General features: G+C 47.1%; 1 protein-coding gene across 1 annotated transcript in view; it reads left to right on the top strand.

Annotated features, from left to right (window-relative positions):
- Nucleotides 1-11,235, top strand: part of ITIH2 (inter-alpha-trypsin inhibitor heavy chain 2) — a 47,697-nt gene extending 36,462 nt beyond the window's left edge. The window contains 7 exon segments of the mRNA XM_070946682.1: nt 105-224; nt 2,387-2,470; nt 5,506-5,619; nt 6,918-7,116; nt 7,222-7,394; nt 8,910-9,021; nt 10,723-11,235. Of these exon segments, the coding sequence (XP_070802783.1) occupies nt 105-224; nt 2,387-2,470; nt 5,506-5,619; nt 6,918-7,116; nt 7,222-7,394; nt 8,910-9,021; nt 10,723-10,870 (950 nt within the window). The 3' untranslated portion in view covers nt 10,871-11,235.
- Nucleotides 11,236-13,312: the final 2,077 nt, after the last annotated feature.

Here is a 13,312-nt window from a genome sequence, read left to right as displayed (position 1 = left end):
TGACACCCCTGAACCAGAAGGACCTCCAAGGTCCAGCTCTAATCTGATTGATTGATTAATTGATATGAATTGTTCATCCCATTCGTTTCCATTTATCTAAACAGGGCCCATAGTTATTGGCCAAGAACCAACAGACAACTCCATTCCATCCTGGGCGAAGCCCACAAAGAAATCTGGAGGTCCTTTACCTGCTATTATGGGTCCAACCTCTGCCATAGATGCAGGTAACGAATGTTGAGCTGACTGCCCTTTTCCCAAATGTGAATTGATCCCATTCATTTGTTCCCAAGGAAGGTACATATCAAAATCCACTCGTATGCTAACATCCAAAGTAATTTGCCATCCAGGAAATATTGCACAAAACGTTGGCATATTAAGCAAAGGTACTTGCTTGTAAAAATACAGGTAGTCCTTGACTTACAACAATTCATTTAATGAAAAAAAAGTGACTTATGACTATTTTTCAGAGTTACGACCGTTTCAGTATCCTCACAGTCACATGATCAAAATTTGGAAGCTTCATATTTATGACAGTTGCAGTGTCCCAGGGTCTCGTGATCCCCTTTTGCGACCTCCTGACAAGCAAATTCAATTGGGAAAGCATGATTCACTCAACAACCGAATTACTAATTTAACAACTGCAGTGATTCACATAATAAACGAGACTAGAAAGATTGGGGCAAAACTCACTTAACGTATGTTTCATTTAGCAACTTAAAGTTTGGGCTCAATTGCGGTCATACGTTGAGGACTACCTGTGTACACGCTTTTAGAAGTGACAGAGAAAAAGAATGTTTATAGAAAGATAAAGATTTTTTTTGGTAATGTAACTGGATGTAGAAGTGGAGTCTAAATCAGGGCATCCAACTTTTGATAACTTTAAGATTTGTGGACTTCAATTCCCAGGATTCCCCAGCCCGCCATGCAAATCTCTGCAAATTCAGAAAAAGAATAAGCATCAGAAGTTTGCTTTTGAAAAACGCTTGTACCCGATATGTGATATATATATCCCCTGTTGTGACCCAGGCCCAAGTAGGTATTATCAGACGCAATCAGTTCGAAACAAACAGATTTTATTAGAACAGCTGAGAATTAATTCATTTTCAGCGTAGTCCAAACTAATTCAAAAATAAATTCTTCATAACACAATTCTTCAGCCTGATCACCAACCTTGGTCTAATTAGGCAACCTGCCAAAGGCTTTTTCTTGGCAAAAGTTCAGAAGCAGAAGACGCCGACAAGAAATAAATGCAGCAAGACAAGAAACAAATCTCTCAACGTTGTTTTCCGACAAAGAGCCCAAGAGCCGTTGCTGGTCTTTTAAGCCTTATGGGAGGGGCCAATCATCTCTTGGCCTTACTCCTGAGTCGCCCTTTTTGCTTTAGCTGCTCTTGCCTTCTGGCAGCTCTTCTCATGCGTGCACTAGGAACAGGCTCCTCCTGTTCCTCTGCCTCTCTGCTGTCAGCCTCTGGAGGCTCTGGAGTCCGCACCTCACTCCCCGATGGCCCTGGCCCCAACTCTGCCTCCGACGCAGAGCCCTCATCCAGGCCTTCCCCAGCCTCCAGGACTGGCCTATGTTCTTCCTCAGCCTCATCGCTGTCTGACTCTGCTGCCAGCTCTGCAGGCTGCTGGCGGACCACAACACTCCCCGTCAATGGTGGGATTCAACATTTTTTACTACTGGTTCTGTGGGCGTCGCTTGGCAGGCATAGTGTGGCTTGGTGGGCGTGGCAGGGGGAAGGATACTGCAAAATCCCCATTCCCACCCAATTCCAGGGGAAGGATACTGCAAAATCCCCATTCCCTCCCCACCCCACTAACCTGCTTTCCAGCTCCGTTCTCCTGTGCAGGGGAACGTGTGGGGACTCCTGGAAGGGGTGGGGTGGGCAGGGGTGGGGGCAACTATAGGTGGTATTTGCTGGTTCTCCGAACTACTCAAAATTTCTGCTACCGGTTTGCTAGAACCAGTCCGAACCGGCTGAATACTGTCCCCCTCCCCCACCCCGTTGAGGACAGGTGTAAAGGGCACACATCTATCCCATTTCCTAAAGATCGTAATCCATTCACAATAAAACTAGAGGAAAAGAAAGTAGAGCAAGTTTTGAGTAGTGGTTAAAGGACTGCCTAGAAACCAGGAAACAGTGAGCTCGAGTCCTTAAGCATGAAAGCGTTGCTGGCTGGGGAATTCTGGGAGTTGAAGTCCACAAATCTTGAAGTTGGCAAATTTGGACACCCTTCGTCTAAATACTACATCGCCATTGCCAGAAAGATTTTTATAACCAGGAATAAACGTGTCTCATTTTTATCTGAACTATATTTCCTCCAGAAGAATTGACTGCAACCCGGCGAGATCATTAGGTTTAATCCACTGTCTTCATCCTCCACAGGATCTTTACTTTTAGGGCACCAAAAACCTGGTAACTCCAGCATCTTGTCCAAGAACCCAGATGACGCCAAGAGAATACATTCAGGTAGAAGAAAATTGTGCCTACTCTATGTTTTACTCGATCATCATCTTTTAACGATCCCATAATCCCTTGCAGGGTGGAGTCTGGGCAACTGAATGGAGGTAGCAGAGTGTTTAATGGCCGGATGACTTTCCTGTCGCCAATGGGGAGTATTGTTCAGCAGATATATCCTCATTGTGCCCAGAGAGAGAAATATCTGCCTCTACCTAGGATCGAACTCACAGCCTCCTGATTGTGAGGCGAGAGCTCCACCTCTAGGCCATCGCACCATTCCTTCTATGTTTTACTCTATATAGGAAGGAATCTTATATAGGCACTTTGAGCCAAGCCCACTGACTTCCGGTGGGCCTGGCAGGCCCAATTTTCACCCTCCCCAGGCTCCAGAAGCTTTCCTGGAGACTGGGGAGGGCAAAAATGGCGGAGGCCCTCTGAAGGCCGAAAACACCCTCCCAGAGACTCCATGCGAGCTCTGTACTTACCTGGAATCCAAAATGGGCCGCGTGAAGACTCCTTGGAGTGGGGGCGGCATGGGTGGAGCCAGCCAAAAATCAGCTGGCCGGCACGCACATGTGCTAGGGCAGTGATGGCTAACCTTTTTGCCATCGCGTGCCAGGAGAGGGGGGGCAGGGGGGAGGGTCGCACATGCACGTGCCCACGCGCATGCGCACACAACCCCATCCACCCCCGCTCCTGGCATATGATGGCCTGGTAGGCCCATTTTTCTTTCTTACCTGATTCCAGATCCTTTCTATGGATCTGGGAAGGTCGAAAACAGCCTTTCCCACTCCCTTGGAGGCCCTACGGAGGTTGAAAGGGCCCATTTCCCAACTCTCGGTGGGACAGTTTTTTGCTGTCCCCAGCCTCCAGAACCTCTCTAGGAGTCTGTAGGAGCCTCTCTAGGAGTCTGTAGGAGCCTCTCTAGGAGTCTCTGGACGCTGGGGACAGAAAAAAACGTCACTTCCTGTTCCACCGGGAGTCAGGAAATGGGCCCTTTCAGCCTCCGTAGGGCCTCCAAGGGAATGGGAAAGGCTGATCAGCTGTAGGGCGGCCCTTTGAAACCCCGCGGCAAGAGTTTAAACAGTTATTTCCCCTCTAGTCATCAGCTGGGACTCAGGAGGCAGCAATAGATTGGTGGTGGGACCAAATAAAAGGTAAGAATAACGTGGGGGGGTGGGAGGGCGGGGGGGGAGAACCCCCCCACGTTAAGTGAATGTTTTCGCCCTTCCCAGATCCATAGAAAGGATCTGGAGCCAGGTAAGAAAGAAAAACGGGCCTTCCCCACCCCCCCAGGCCCTCCAGAGGCAAGAAAAAGCCTGTTTCCCTACTTCTGGTGGGCCCAGAAGGCCCGAAAATCAGCTGTCCGGTGCGCGCATGCGCCCCAGAGCTGAACTGGCATGCCCACTAATATGGCTCCGGGTGCCACCTATGGCACGCGTGCCATAGGTTCGCCATCACGGCACTAGGGCAACGTTCGCGTGCCTGCAGATATGACTCCGCATGCCATAGGTTCACCATCATGGATATAGGACATAGAACAATAGGGTTGGAAGGGATTTTGGAAGTCTTCTAGTCCAAATCACTGCTCGAGCAGGAGACCCTACACCACTGTTGGTAAACCATTTTGGCACCAAGTGCTGATACGGAAGCGTGGGCAGGCAGGGGAGCACCGAAAACCAGAAGAGCAGCTCTCTGGTTCGCACGCATGAGAGCGACAGAAACCGGAAGACCAGCTCCCTGGTGTGCATGCACATGCCGGGAAGCTGACTTTCTAGTTTCCAGCATGCGCATCGGGGTGGGTTCTAATTTTTTTTACTACCGGTTCTGTGGGCGTGGCTTATTTTGTGGGTGTGGCTTGGAGGTCATGTGACTAGGTGGGTGTGGCTAGCTGGTCAGAGTCATTTCTGGAAGGTCCTCGCACTTACAACCCGACTCATTTGTTTGCTTTTAACACTGATCAGCTGTAGGGCGGCCCTTTGAAGCCCCGCGGCAAGAGTTTAAACAGTTTTTTCCCCTCTAGTCATCAGCTGGGACTCAGGAGGCAGCAATAGATTGGGGGTGGGACCAAATAAAAGGTAAGAATAATGTTGGGGTGGGTGGGAGGGCAGGGGGGGGAGAACCGGTTTGGTGACGTCATATTGTCACCGCTACCGGCTCGGCCGAACCGGACCGAACCGGGAGGAACCCACCACTGATGTGCATGCGTTCCAGTCACCTGGTCTTCCAGTTTCTGGCATGCAAGCATGCACAAAGACTAGAAGGCTGGTGCACATGTGCATGCCGGAAACCGGAAGCTCAGCTTCCTGGCACACAGATGTACGCCAGGGAGCTGCTATTCCGGTTTCCGGTGCTCCCAACGTGCGACGGCTGGCGTTCCCGGAGAGATAGCTCTGCGTGCCACTTCCGCCATGCACAGCCCTATAACATCCTGAACAAATGGTTGTCCTATCTTTTCTTTAAAAACTCCACCCACAACTTCTGGAGGCAGGTTGTTCCGCTGGTTAATTGCTCTAACTGCCAGGAAATTTCTCCTTAGTTCTAGGTTGCTTCTCTCCTTGATTAGTTTCCCTCCATTGCTTCTTGTCCTGCCCTCAGGGGCTTTGGAGAATATCGATTGTCCAATCCTGCTGACTTTTGCAGAAACCAGCATGAGTGGACAATCATTCTGAAATCGTTTGGCCGCAGATACCCCATGTAAGACAGTGGTGGGTTTCAAATTTTTTTACTACCAGTTCTGTGGGTGTGGCTTGGTGGGCGTGGCATGGCTTGGTAGGCGTGGCTTGGTGGGTGTGGCAGGGGAGGGATACTGCAAAATCCCCATTTCCTCCCGATCAGCTGGGACTTGGGAGGCAGAGAATAGATGGGGGCAGGGCCAGTTAGAATTTTTACTACCGGTTCTCCGAACTACTCAAAATTTCCGCTACCGGTTCGCCAGAACTGGTCAGAACCTGCTGCAACCCACCTCTGATGTCAGACATGTAATATATTTAGGAAAGTCTGTTTCGCATTCTTTGAGGCATCCCTTTTGTCTTTGATTGCAGTGGACAACGATCCCCATTTCATCATCACCCTCCCAAGGCAACAGAAGAACATCTGCTTCAATATTGACTCTCAACCAGGGGCCATCCTGAATTTAATTTCAGACGCCGAGTCCAGTAAGAGAAATGCACAATCCGTGCTGGGTTAATTGAGAGATATAAATAGCAGGCTTGGGGGAAAGGTTTTCTCAATCGGAAATGTGAAACCAAGTCAAAAGCTAGCAAAATCTCTCTGAGATGCAAGCCCCTAGCCTCTGAGTTGGGGATAGAGTGCTCGGGTCTCCTGAGGCTCAGACTTGGAGATGTAGCTCTGGTTACATCATAAGTAGTAACCATGGATGGGGTTAGCATCCTTCATAAGCATCCTAACTTCTCCTTCTCCTTCTCCTTCTCCTTCTCCTTCTCCTTCTCCTTCTCCTTCTTCTCCTTCTCCTTCTCCTTCTTCCTTCTCCTCCTCTTCCTCCTTTCCTCCTTCTTTCTCCTCCTTTCTTCCTTTCTCCTCCTCCTCCTCCTCCTCCCTCCCTCCCTTGCTATTCTTTCTTATTCTTCTCCCTCCTCCTCCTTTCTCATTCTTCTTCTCCTCCCTCCTCCTCCCCACTCCTTTCTTCCTTTCTCCTCCTCCTCCTCCTCCCTCCCTCCCTTGCTATTCTTTCTTCTTCTTCTTCTTCTTCTTCTTCTTCTTCTTCTTCTTCTTCTTCTTCTTCTTCTTCTTCTTCTTCTTCTTCTTCTTCTTCTTCTTCTTCTCCTCCTCCTCCTCCTCCTCCTTCTCCTCCTCCTCTTCCTCCTTTCCTCCTTCTTTCTCCTCCTCCCTTCCTCCCTCTCTCCCTTGCTATTCTTTCTTATTCTTCTCCCTCCTCCCCCTCACACATTATTCTTCTCCTCTCTCCTCCTCCCTCTTTCTTCCTTCTTTCTCCTTCTCCTTCTCCTCCTCCCTCCCTCCCTTCCTATTATTCTTCTCCCCCTCCTCCTCATTCTCATTATTCTTCTCCTCCCTCTTCCTCTCCCCCTCCTCCTTTCTTCCTTCTTTCTCCTTCTCCTCCTCCCTCCCTATTCTTTCTTATTCTTCTCCCTCATCCTCCTCATTCTCATTATTTTTTTCCTCCCTCCTCCTCCCTCTTTCTTCCTTCTTTCTCCTCCTCCTCTTCCTCTTCCTCTTCCTCTTCCTCTTCCTCTTCCTCTTCCTCCTCCTCCTCCTCCTCCTCCTCCTCTTTCTTCTTCTTCTTCTTCTTCTTCTTCTTCTTCTTCTTCTTCTTCTTCTTCTTCTTCTTCTTCTTCTTCTTCTTCTTCTTCTTCTTCTTCTTCTTCCTCCTCCTCCTCCTCCTCCTCCTCCTCCTCCTTCCTCCTCCTCCTCCTCCTCCTCCTCCTCCTCCTCCTCCTCCTCCTCCTCCTCCTCCTCCTCCTCCTCCTCCTCCCAGGAATCACAATTAACGGGAAACTCATTGGAGCCAAGAGGTTCTTGCATAACAAACTCAACACCTATTTTGGCAAGATTGGGTTTAATTTCGAAGCGAAAGGCCTGAAGGTCGAAGTCAGCCCCGAGGCAATCACCTTGAAGGACGGTTCTTCCACCACTTCTCTTTCCTGGTCGGAGACAGGAAGTCTCCTTCGGAGGAGGTAAAACCACGGCCTCCGGTTTTTCACCCGTGCCAATATACAAGCCTTCTATGGCAGGCCGGCTGATTTGAAGCAGGGCCTTCTTCCATTGTTTTCCTCTCCCAGGTTGCTGGTCTCGGTCAAGAGAGAAAGCAACGTGACTCTCACCGTAGACGGGGATCTGACCTTTATGGTCCTGCTCCATCGGGTTTGGAAGAGGCACCCCGTGAACGTGGATTTCTTGGGCATCTACATCCCTCCGGCAAATAATTTCTCCTCCAGTGTGCATGGCCTCATTGGTAAAGGCTGGGAGCAGGAGGCGGTTCCATAGGTCTGGGTACTTAGGGGTGCATGACAGCCAAGTAAAGGGTAAAGGTTCCCCTCGCACATATGTGCTAGTCGTTCCTGACTCTAGGGGGCGGTGCTCATCTCCGTTTCAAAGCTGAAGAGCCAGCGCTGTCCGAAGACGTCTCTGTGGTCATGTGGCCGGCATGATTCAATGCCAAAGGCGCATGGAACGCTGTTCCCTTCCCACCAAAGGTGGTCCCTATTTTTCTACTTGCATTTTTTTTACGTGCTTTCGAACTGCTAGGTTGGCAGAAGCTGGGACAAGTCACGGGAGCTCACCCCATTATGCGGCACTAGGGACTCGAACCGCTGAACTGCCGACTTTTCGATCGACAAGCTCAGCGTCTTAGCCACTAAGCCACAGAGTCCCTTTTACCTCATGTAAGGTAAAGGTAAACGTTCCCCTCGCACATATGTGCTAGTCGTTCCCGACTCTAGGGGGCGGTGCTCATCTCCGTTTCAAAGCCAAAGAGCCAGCACTGTCCGAAGACGTCTCCGTGGTCATGTGGCCGGCATGACTCAATGCCAAAGGCGCATGGAACGCTGTTCCCTTCCCACCAGAAGTGGTCCCTATTTTTCTACTTGTGTTTTTTACGTGCTTTCAAACTGCTAGGTTGGCAGAAGCTGGGACAAGTCACGGGAGCTCACCCCATTATGCGGCACTAGGGACTCGAACCACTGAACTGCCGACCTTTTGATCGACAAGCTCAGCGTCTTAGTCGCTGAGCCACTGTGTGAAGGAATAACTGAGAAAACAGGAAAGCATCTCTTAAAATAGGGACGATGGAGATGAAGGAGTATGTCCTATGGTTGTACAGAACATCACCAGAGAGGGATGCAGTGTTTACGTATTATTATTTATTATAGATATTTATTTATAGACAGACTTCAACTTACAACCATTTGTTTAGTGGCCATTCAAAGCTACTGTATATATCCTCAACTTATGACCGCAATTGAGCCCAACGTTTCTGTTGCTAAACGGGACAGTGACTTTTGTCCCCACCTTTCTTGCCTCGGTTGTTAAGTGAACCACCGCAGTTGATAAGTTAGTAAGACGGTTGTTAAGCGAATCTGGCTTCCCCACTGACGTGGCTTGTCAGAGGGTCACAAAAGGGGATCCCATGACCTCGGGACACATGAAACGGTCATAAGTATGAACCAATGGCCAAGCATCTGATCACATGATCCTGGGGATGCTACAAAGGTTGTAACTGTGAAAAATGGTCTTAAGTCACTTTTTTCAGTGCCGGCATAACTTTGAATGGTCACTGAATGAACTGTTGTAAGTAGAGGACAACCTGTACATGTAGTATGTATAATAAGTAGCAGGGCTTCAGAGTTTGGTGTCTAGCGTAGCTTAATTCTTCTAACAGACTCTTCAGGATGACTCCAAGTTGAACATCTTGGGAACATCTCAGCTACACGTTTCCCCTTCACCAACGCTTAACAAAATTCTTCCCCAGGTCAGTTCATGCAGGAACCGGATGTGATTATCTACAATGAAAGACCAGGACAAGATCCCGGGAAATCAGATGCTACCATGGAAGTGAAAGGCCATAAGCTGACCGTCACCCGGTAGGGCATCGGAGGCACTTAAAAAGCTGGCATTTGCCATTTGTGTGTCTTTGTGTGTGTATGTTGGGAAACAACTCCCACAGAAAGTTGTTGAAGAGTTTAGCAGAATCTGGACAGACCTTGAAATCATGTGGATTTTATTATTTATTTGTTTAATGTCTGTTTGTCTATCATCTATCTATCTATCTATCTATCTATCTATCTATCTATCTATCTATCTATCTATCTATCTATCTATCTATCATCTTGAGAGAGTGATTTTATTATTATTTTTTATATATATTTTTATTTTATTGGATTAATATACCGCCCTACTCCCGAAGGACTCAGGGCGGTGAACAGCCAAAAAGATAAAACACACAAACTACAAAATTTAAAAGACAATATAAAAACCCGTTAAATAATTTGGCCCAAAACAAATTAAAACACCCCTAATATTTTAAAACAAATTTAAAATTTGAGAGCCTGGTTTAGCTCAACAGACAGAAGCACTGTAATTTAACACCAGCTGTCTGCCATTAAAGTAAGATCGAATCTCGCCAGGCTCAAGGTTGACTCAGCCTTCCATCCTTTCTAAGGTAGGTAAATTGAGGACCTAGTTTGTGGGGGCAATAAGCTGACTTTGTATAAATATACAAAAGGATGAAGGCTATTGCTTAACGCACTGTAAGCAGCCCTGAGTCTCCGGAGAAGGGCGACATATAAATAAAAAAAAATTACAATTTAAAAGGGAAGTTAGGCCAGGGTTGATTGGCCCAAAGCCATCCATCTGACTTTCATTTCTAAAATAGCACTAGAATTCAGTCTCCTAGTGATTGACCAGTTGGCTTTCATGCCTAAGGTGGGACTAGAATTCACTGTCTCCTAGTATTTGGCCCAAAGTCACCCAGCCGGCTTTTATGCCTAAAGTGGGACTAGAATTCACAGTCATCCTAGTATTTGGCCCAAAGTCACCCAGCTAAACTAGAACTCACTATCTCCTGATAAGTGGCCCAAAGTCACCCAGCTAGACTAGAACTCACTATCTCCTGATAAGTGGCCCAAAGTCACCCAGCTAGACTAGAACTCACTATCTCCTGGTGATTGGCCCAAAGTCACCCAGCTGGCTTTTATGCCTAAGGAGGGACTAGAACTCACTATCTCCTGGTATTTGGCCCAGTCACCCAGCCGGCTTTCATGTCTATGGTGGGACTAGAACTCACTATCTCCTAGTATTTGGCCCAAAGTCACCCAGCTAGACTAGAACTCACTATCTCCTGGTGATTGGCCCAAAGTCACCCAGCCGGCTTTCATGTCTATGGTGGGACTAGAACTCACGATCTCCTAGTATTTGGCCCAAAGTCATCCAGCTCGCTTTCATGCCTAAGGCTGGATTAGAACTCCCGGTCTCCCTGTTTCTAGCCTGGCGCCTTAACCACTAGACCAAACTGGCTCCCTTCCAAAGACACTTCAAAAACAATGCCAATGGGCAGCAGACGGGCCCACGGCGACATTTAGACTAGCTACATTTGGGGAAAAAAGAATGAAAATCAATTGCTAATAGCTTGTGGCCTAACGCCAACCCTTCCACGTGACTTCAGAGAAGCCTTTCTCAACCGTGGCAAGTTTTCTGGGAGTTGAAGTCCACGCAGGTTCAAATGACCTTAGGTCAAGCCAAAAATTACATAATGACGATTTACGCGTATTTGCATTTTCCTGCAGGGGCCTGCAAAAGGATTACCGCTCGGACCATGTGTTTGGGACCAATGTCCAGTGTTGGTTTGTACATAACAACGGCAAGGGGTTCCTGGATGGCCACTACAGAGATTACCTTGTCCCTAATTTATACAGCTACCTGAAGCGCATCTGAATTGCTCGGTTTTAAAGCAAGGCACGGAAACTGTCCAAACGGCCACGCAACTCATCCTGTAGCAAATTCACACGTGCGACAACAGCCTTTGGGAAGAGCTTCATCGTGGTCAGCTCCGGCCTAACACATTCCCCTCCCTCCTCCCCCCCCCCCCAAAATTATCCCTCCGCCAAGGATATTTTGGACTTTGTGTCACTGGGACTGCTTGTGTAGAACGCAAATCAACACAATTCCACTTTCGAGCAGAGTTGCATTTGAAAGCAAATGTGACCCAAGGGTGCTGGAGAAATGTAGGAATTTTGTTTTATTTTTCCCGGACTGTATAAAGACCGTGTATCCGAGCGGAATTAAAGTAGTAAACTCTCCCCTGGGTATTGTATTCTGTTCCATTTGTCTAATGCGCCTGAGGGGTTTTCAAACAAGGCCTTAAGCCAGGAGTCTCTAACCTTGAAAACTTTTTAACATCTGGGGACTTCAATTCCCAGAATTCCCCAGCCAGCCAGCCAGCCGGCTGGGGAATTCTGGGAGTTGAAGTCTACAGGTCTTAAAAGTGGCCAAGGTTGGACAAAACAAAAGCAGGGGAATCGAGGCATAAAAACACTGCCATCTATCGGTCACATTTAAATGACAGATTTAGCTGTCATTTAAACATGTCCTTAAGAGAATACAGGTAGTCCTCGACTTACGACGGGTCACTTGGAAGCTGTCCGAAGTTACAACGGACTCCCACAAAAGGGTACCTAATAAGCCAGTTTGCAGCCTCCCAAAAGTCACATGGCTGCAATTTTGGACTTTTCTTTGCCGATTTTCCAGAGTTTGGAAGTAACTAGCTTACTTCTTCTTTTTTTGTTTTGAAATAATTTTTATTACAATTTTCCTTTACGCAACTCTAGTACATAATCAACAGACTGTGTCATTTTTGTATGCTTCGGATCAACATTCCATACAATATATACATTATATACATTCAATATCTAATCCTCAGTAGCCTTATGTATATTTCCAATTTTTATTTCTATGATCTATCCAAGCGTACCATTTTTCCCAAACCGTATAAAATTCCAAATGATCTTTTTCTTTTAATTCTACGGTAAGTTTATCCATTTTGGCACATTCGTATATCTTCTGAATGATCAATCCCTCCGGTGGTGTATTGCGCGAACGCAATTCTTGCCGCTGTTAATATGTGTAGAATCAAATATCTTATCTTAGAAGTAACTTACTTCTAAGTTGCTTGTAAAAAAAAATAAACAAAAAAACCCACCACTCCTTGGATAAGAGAGATTCATTTAACGAATGCAGCATTCATGTAATGGCTGCCACAAAGGAGGTTTATAAAACTGCATGGTCATATGCTGACTCACTTAAGGACAATGACTTAGGACCATAATTCTGGGATCGGGCATGGTTGTAAGTTAAGTACTCCTTGCACTTATTTAAATACTAGAGGTCCCATTCTTTTCCTACAATGACAAACCTCTACCCATATAATGGTAGAATACTGAGGTTTCCTGTGTGAGCAGGGGGTTGGACTAGATGACCTCCAAGGTCCCTTCCAACTGTGTTACTGTTACAACGAAATGGTCATATAGACTCCCCCAAGCATTGCACTGGGCCTGGTGGCTCAGCAGACTGATAGCATTGTGATTAACACCAGCTGTCTGCAATTACTGCAGGTTCAAATCTCACCATGCTCAAGGTTGACTCAGCCTTCCATCCTTTCTAAGGTAGGTAAATTGAGGACCCAGTTTGTGGGGGCAATAAGCTGACTTTGTATAAATATACAAAAGTATGAAGGCTATTGCTTAACGCATTGTAAGCCGCCCTGAGTCTCCGGAGAAGGGCGGCATATAAATCAAATAAAAATAAAAAATAAAAAACTGCCTGTCAGCAAATTCACACAACTCCCTTAACCTGGTTAAATGAAACCATTTTCCGGATTTGAGCAATACACTGAAACTAACCAGTCACTTTGCATTGGCAGCCTACGATGGGACAGGAAAGTTAAGTCAAAGCTGAAAGAAGCTCAGCATCTGCCCGAATACATCTGCTAAGTTTGTAATGTCAACGCTGAAACAAACCTGGCTGAGGCCATCTTGGAAGCTTCAGGGTTGCCACACAACAGTGGGAGCGGGAAAAAAATAGTTAGATGGGGTTTTGTAGCCAAAACAATAAAGTTCTCCTGTGGGAACCAAGGACATTCTCACAGGTGGCTGGCCAGAGGAGGAGTGAAGTAATCAAGCAACTGGCTAGCACCTGGATTGGACAGTGTGACTTGGGAGGGAAAGGGGAAACTTTTACTTTTTAATTAGGTGAAAGCCGCGGGAACTTTCAGAGTCGGCTTTCACCACTTGTGCCAATATGACGTCTCCAATAAATTGTTCTTTGAGGAATTTGCCTGCTTCGGAGTTCTACTTTCTATGGGTGCATTGCTTGGAAGTC

The sequence above is a fragment of the Pituophis catenifer genome, unplaced genomic scaffold (genome assembly GCF_029215685.1).
Source record: "Pituophis catenifer annectens isolate HBS135680 unplaced genomic scaffold, rPitCat1.0.hap2 SCAF_7, whole genome shotgun sequence".
NCBI lineage: Eukaryota > Metazoa > Chordata > Lepidosauria > Squamata > Colubridae > Pituophis > Pituophis catenifer.
The sequence above is the reverse complement of the archived record's forward strand: the minus strand, read 5'-3'. Positions and strand labels throughout refer to the sequence as shown.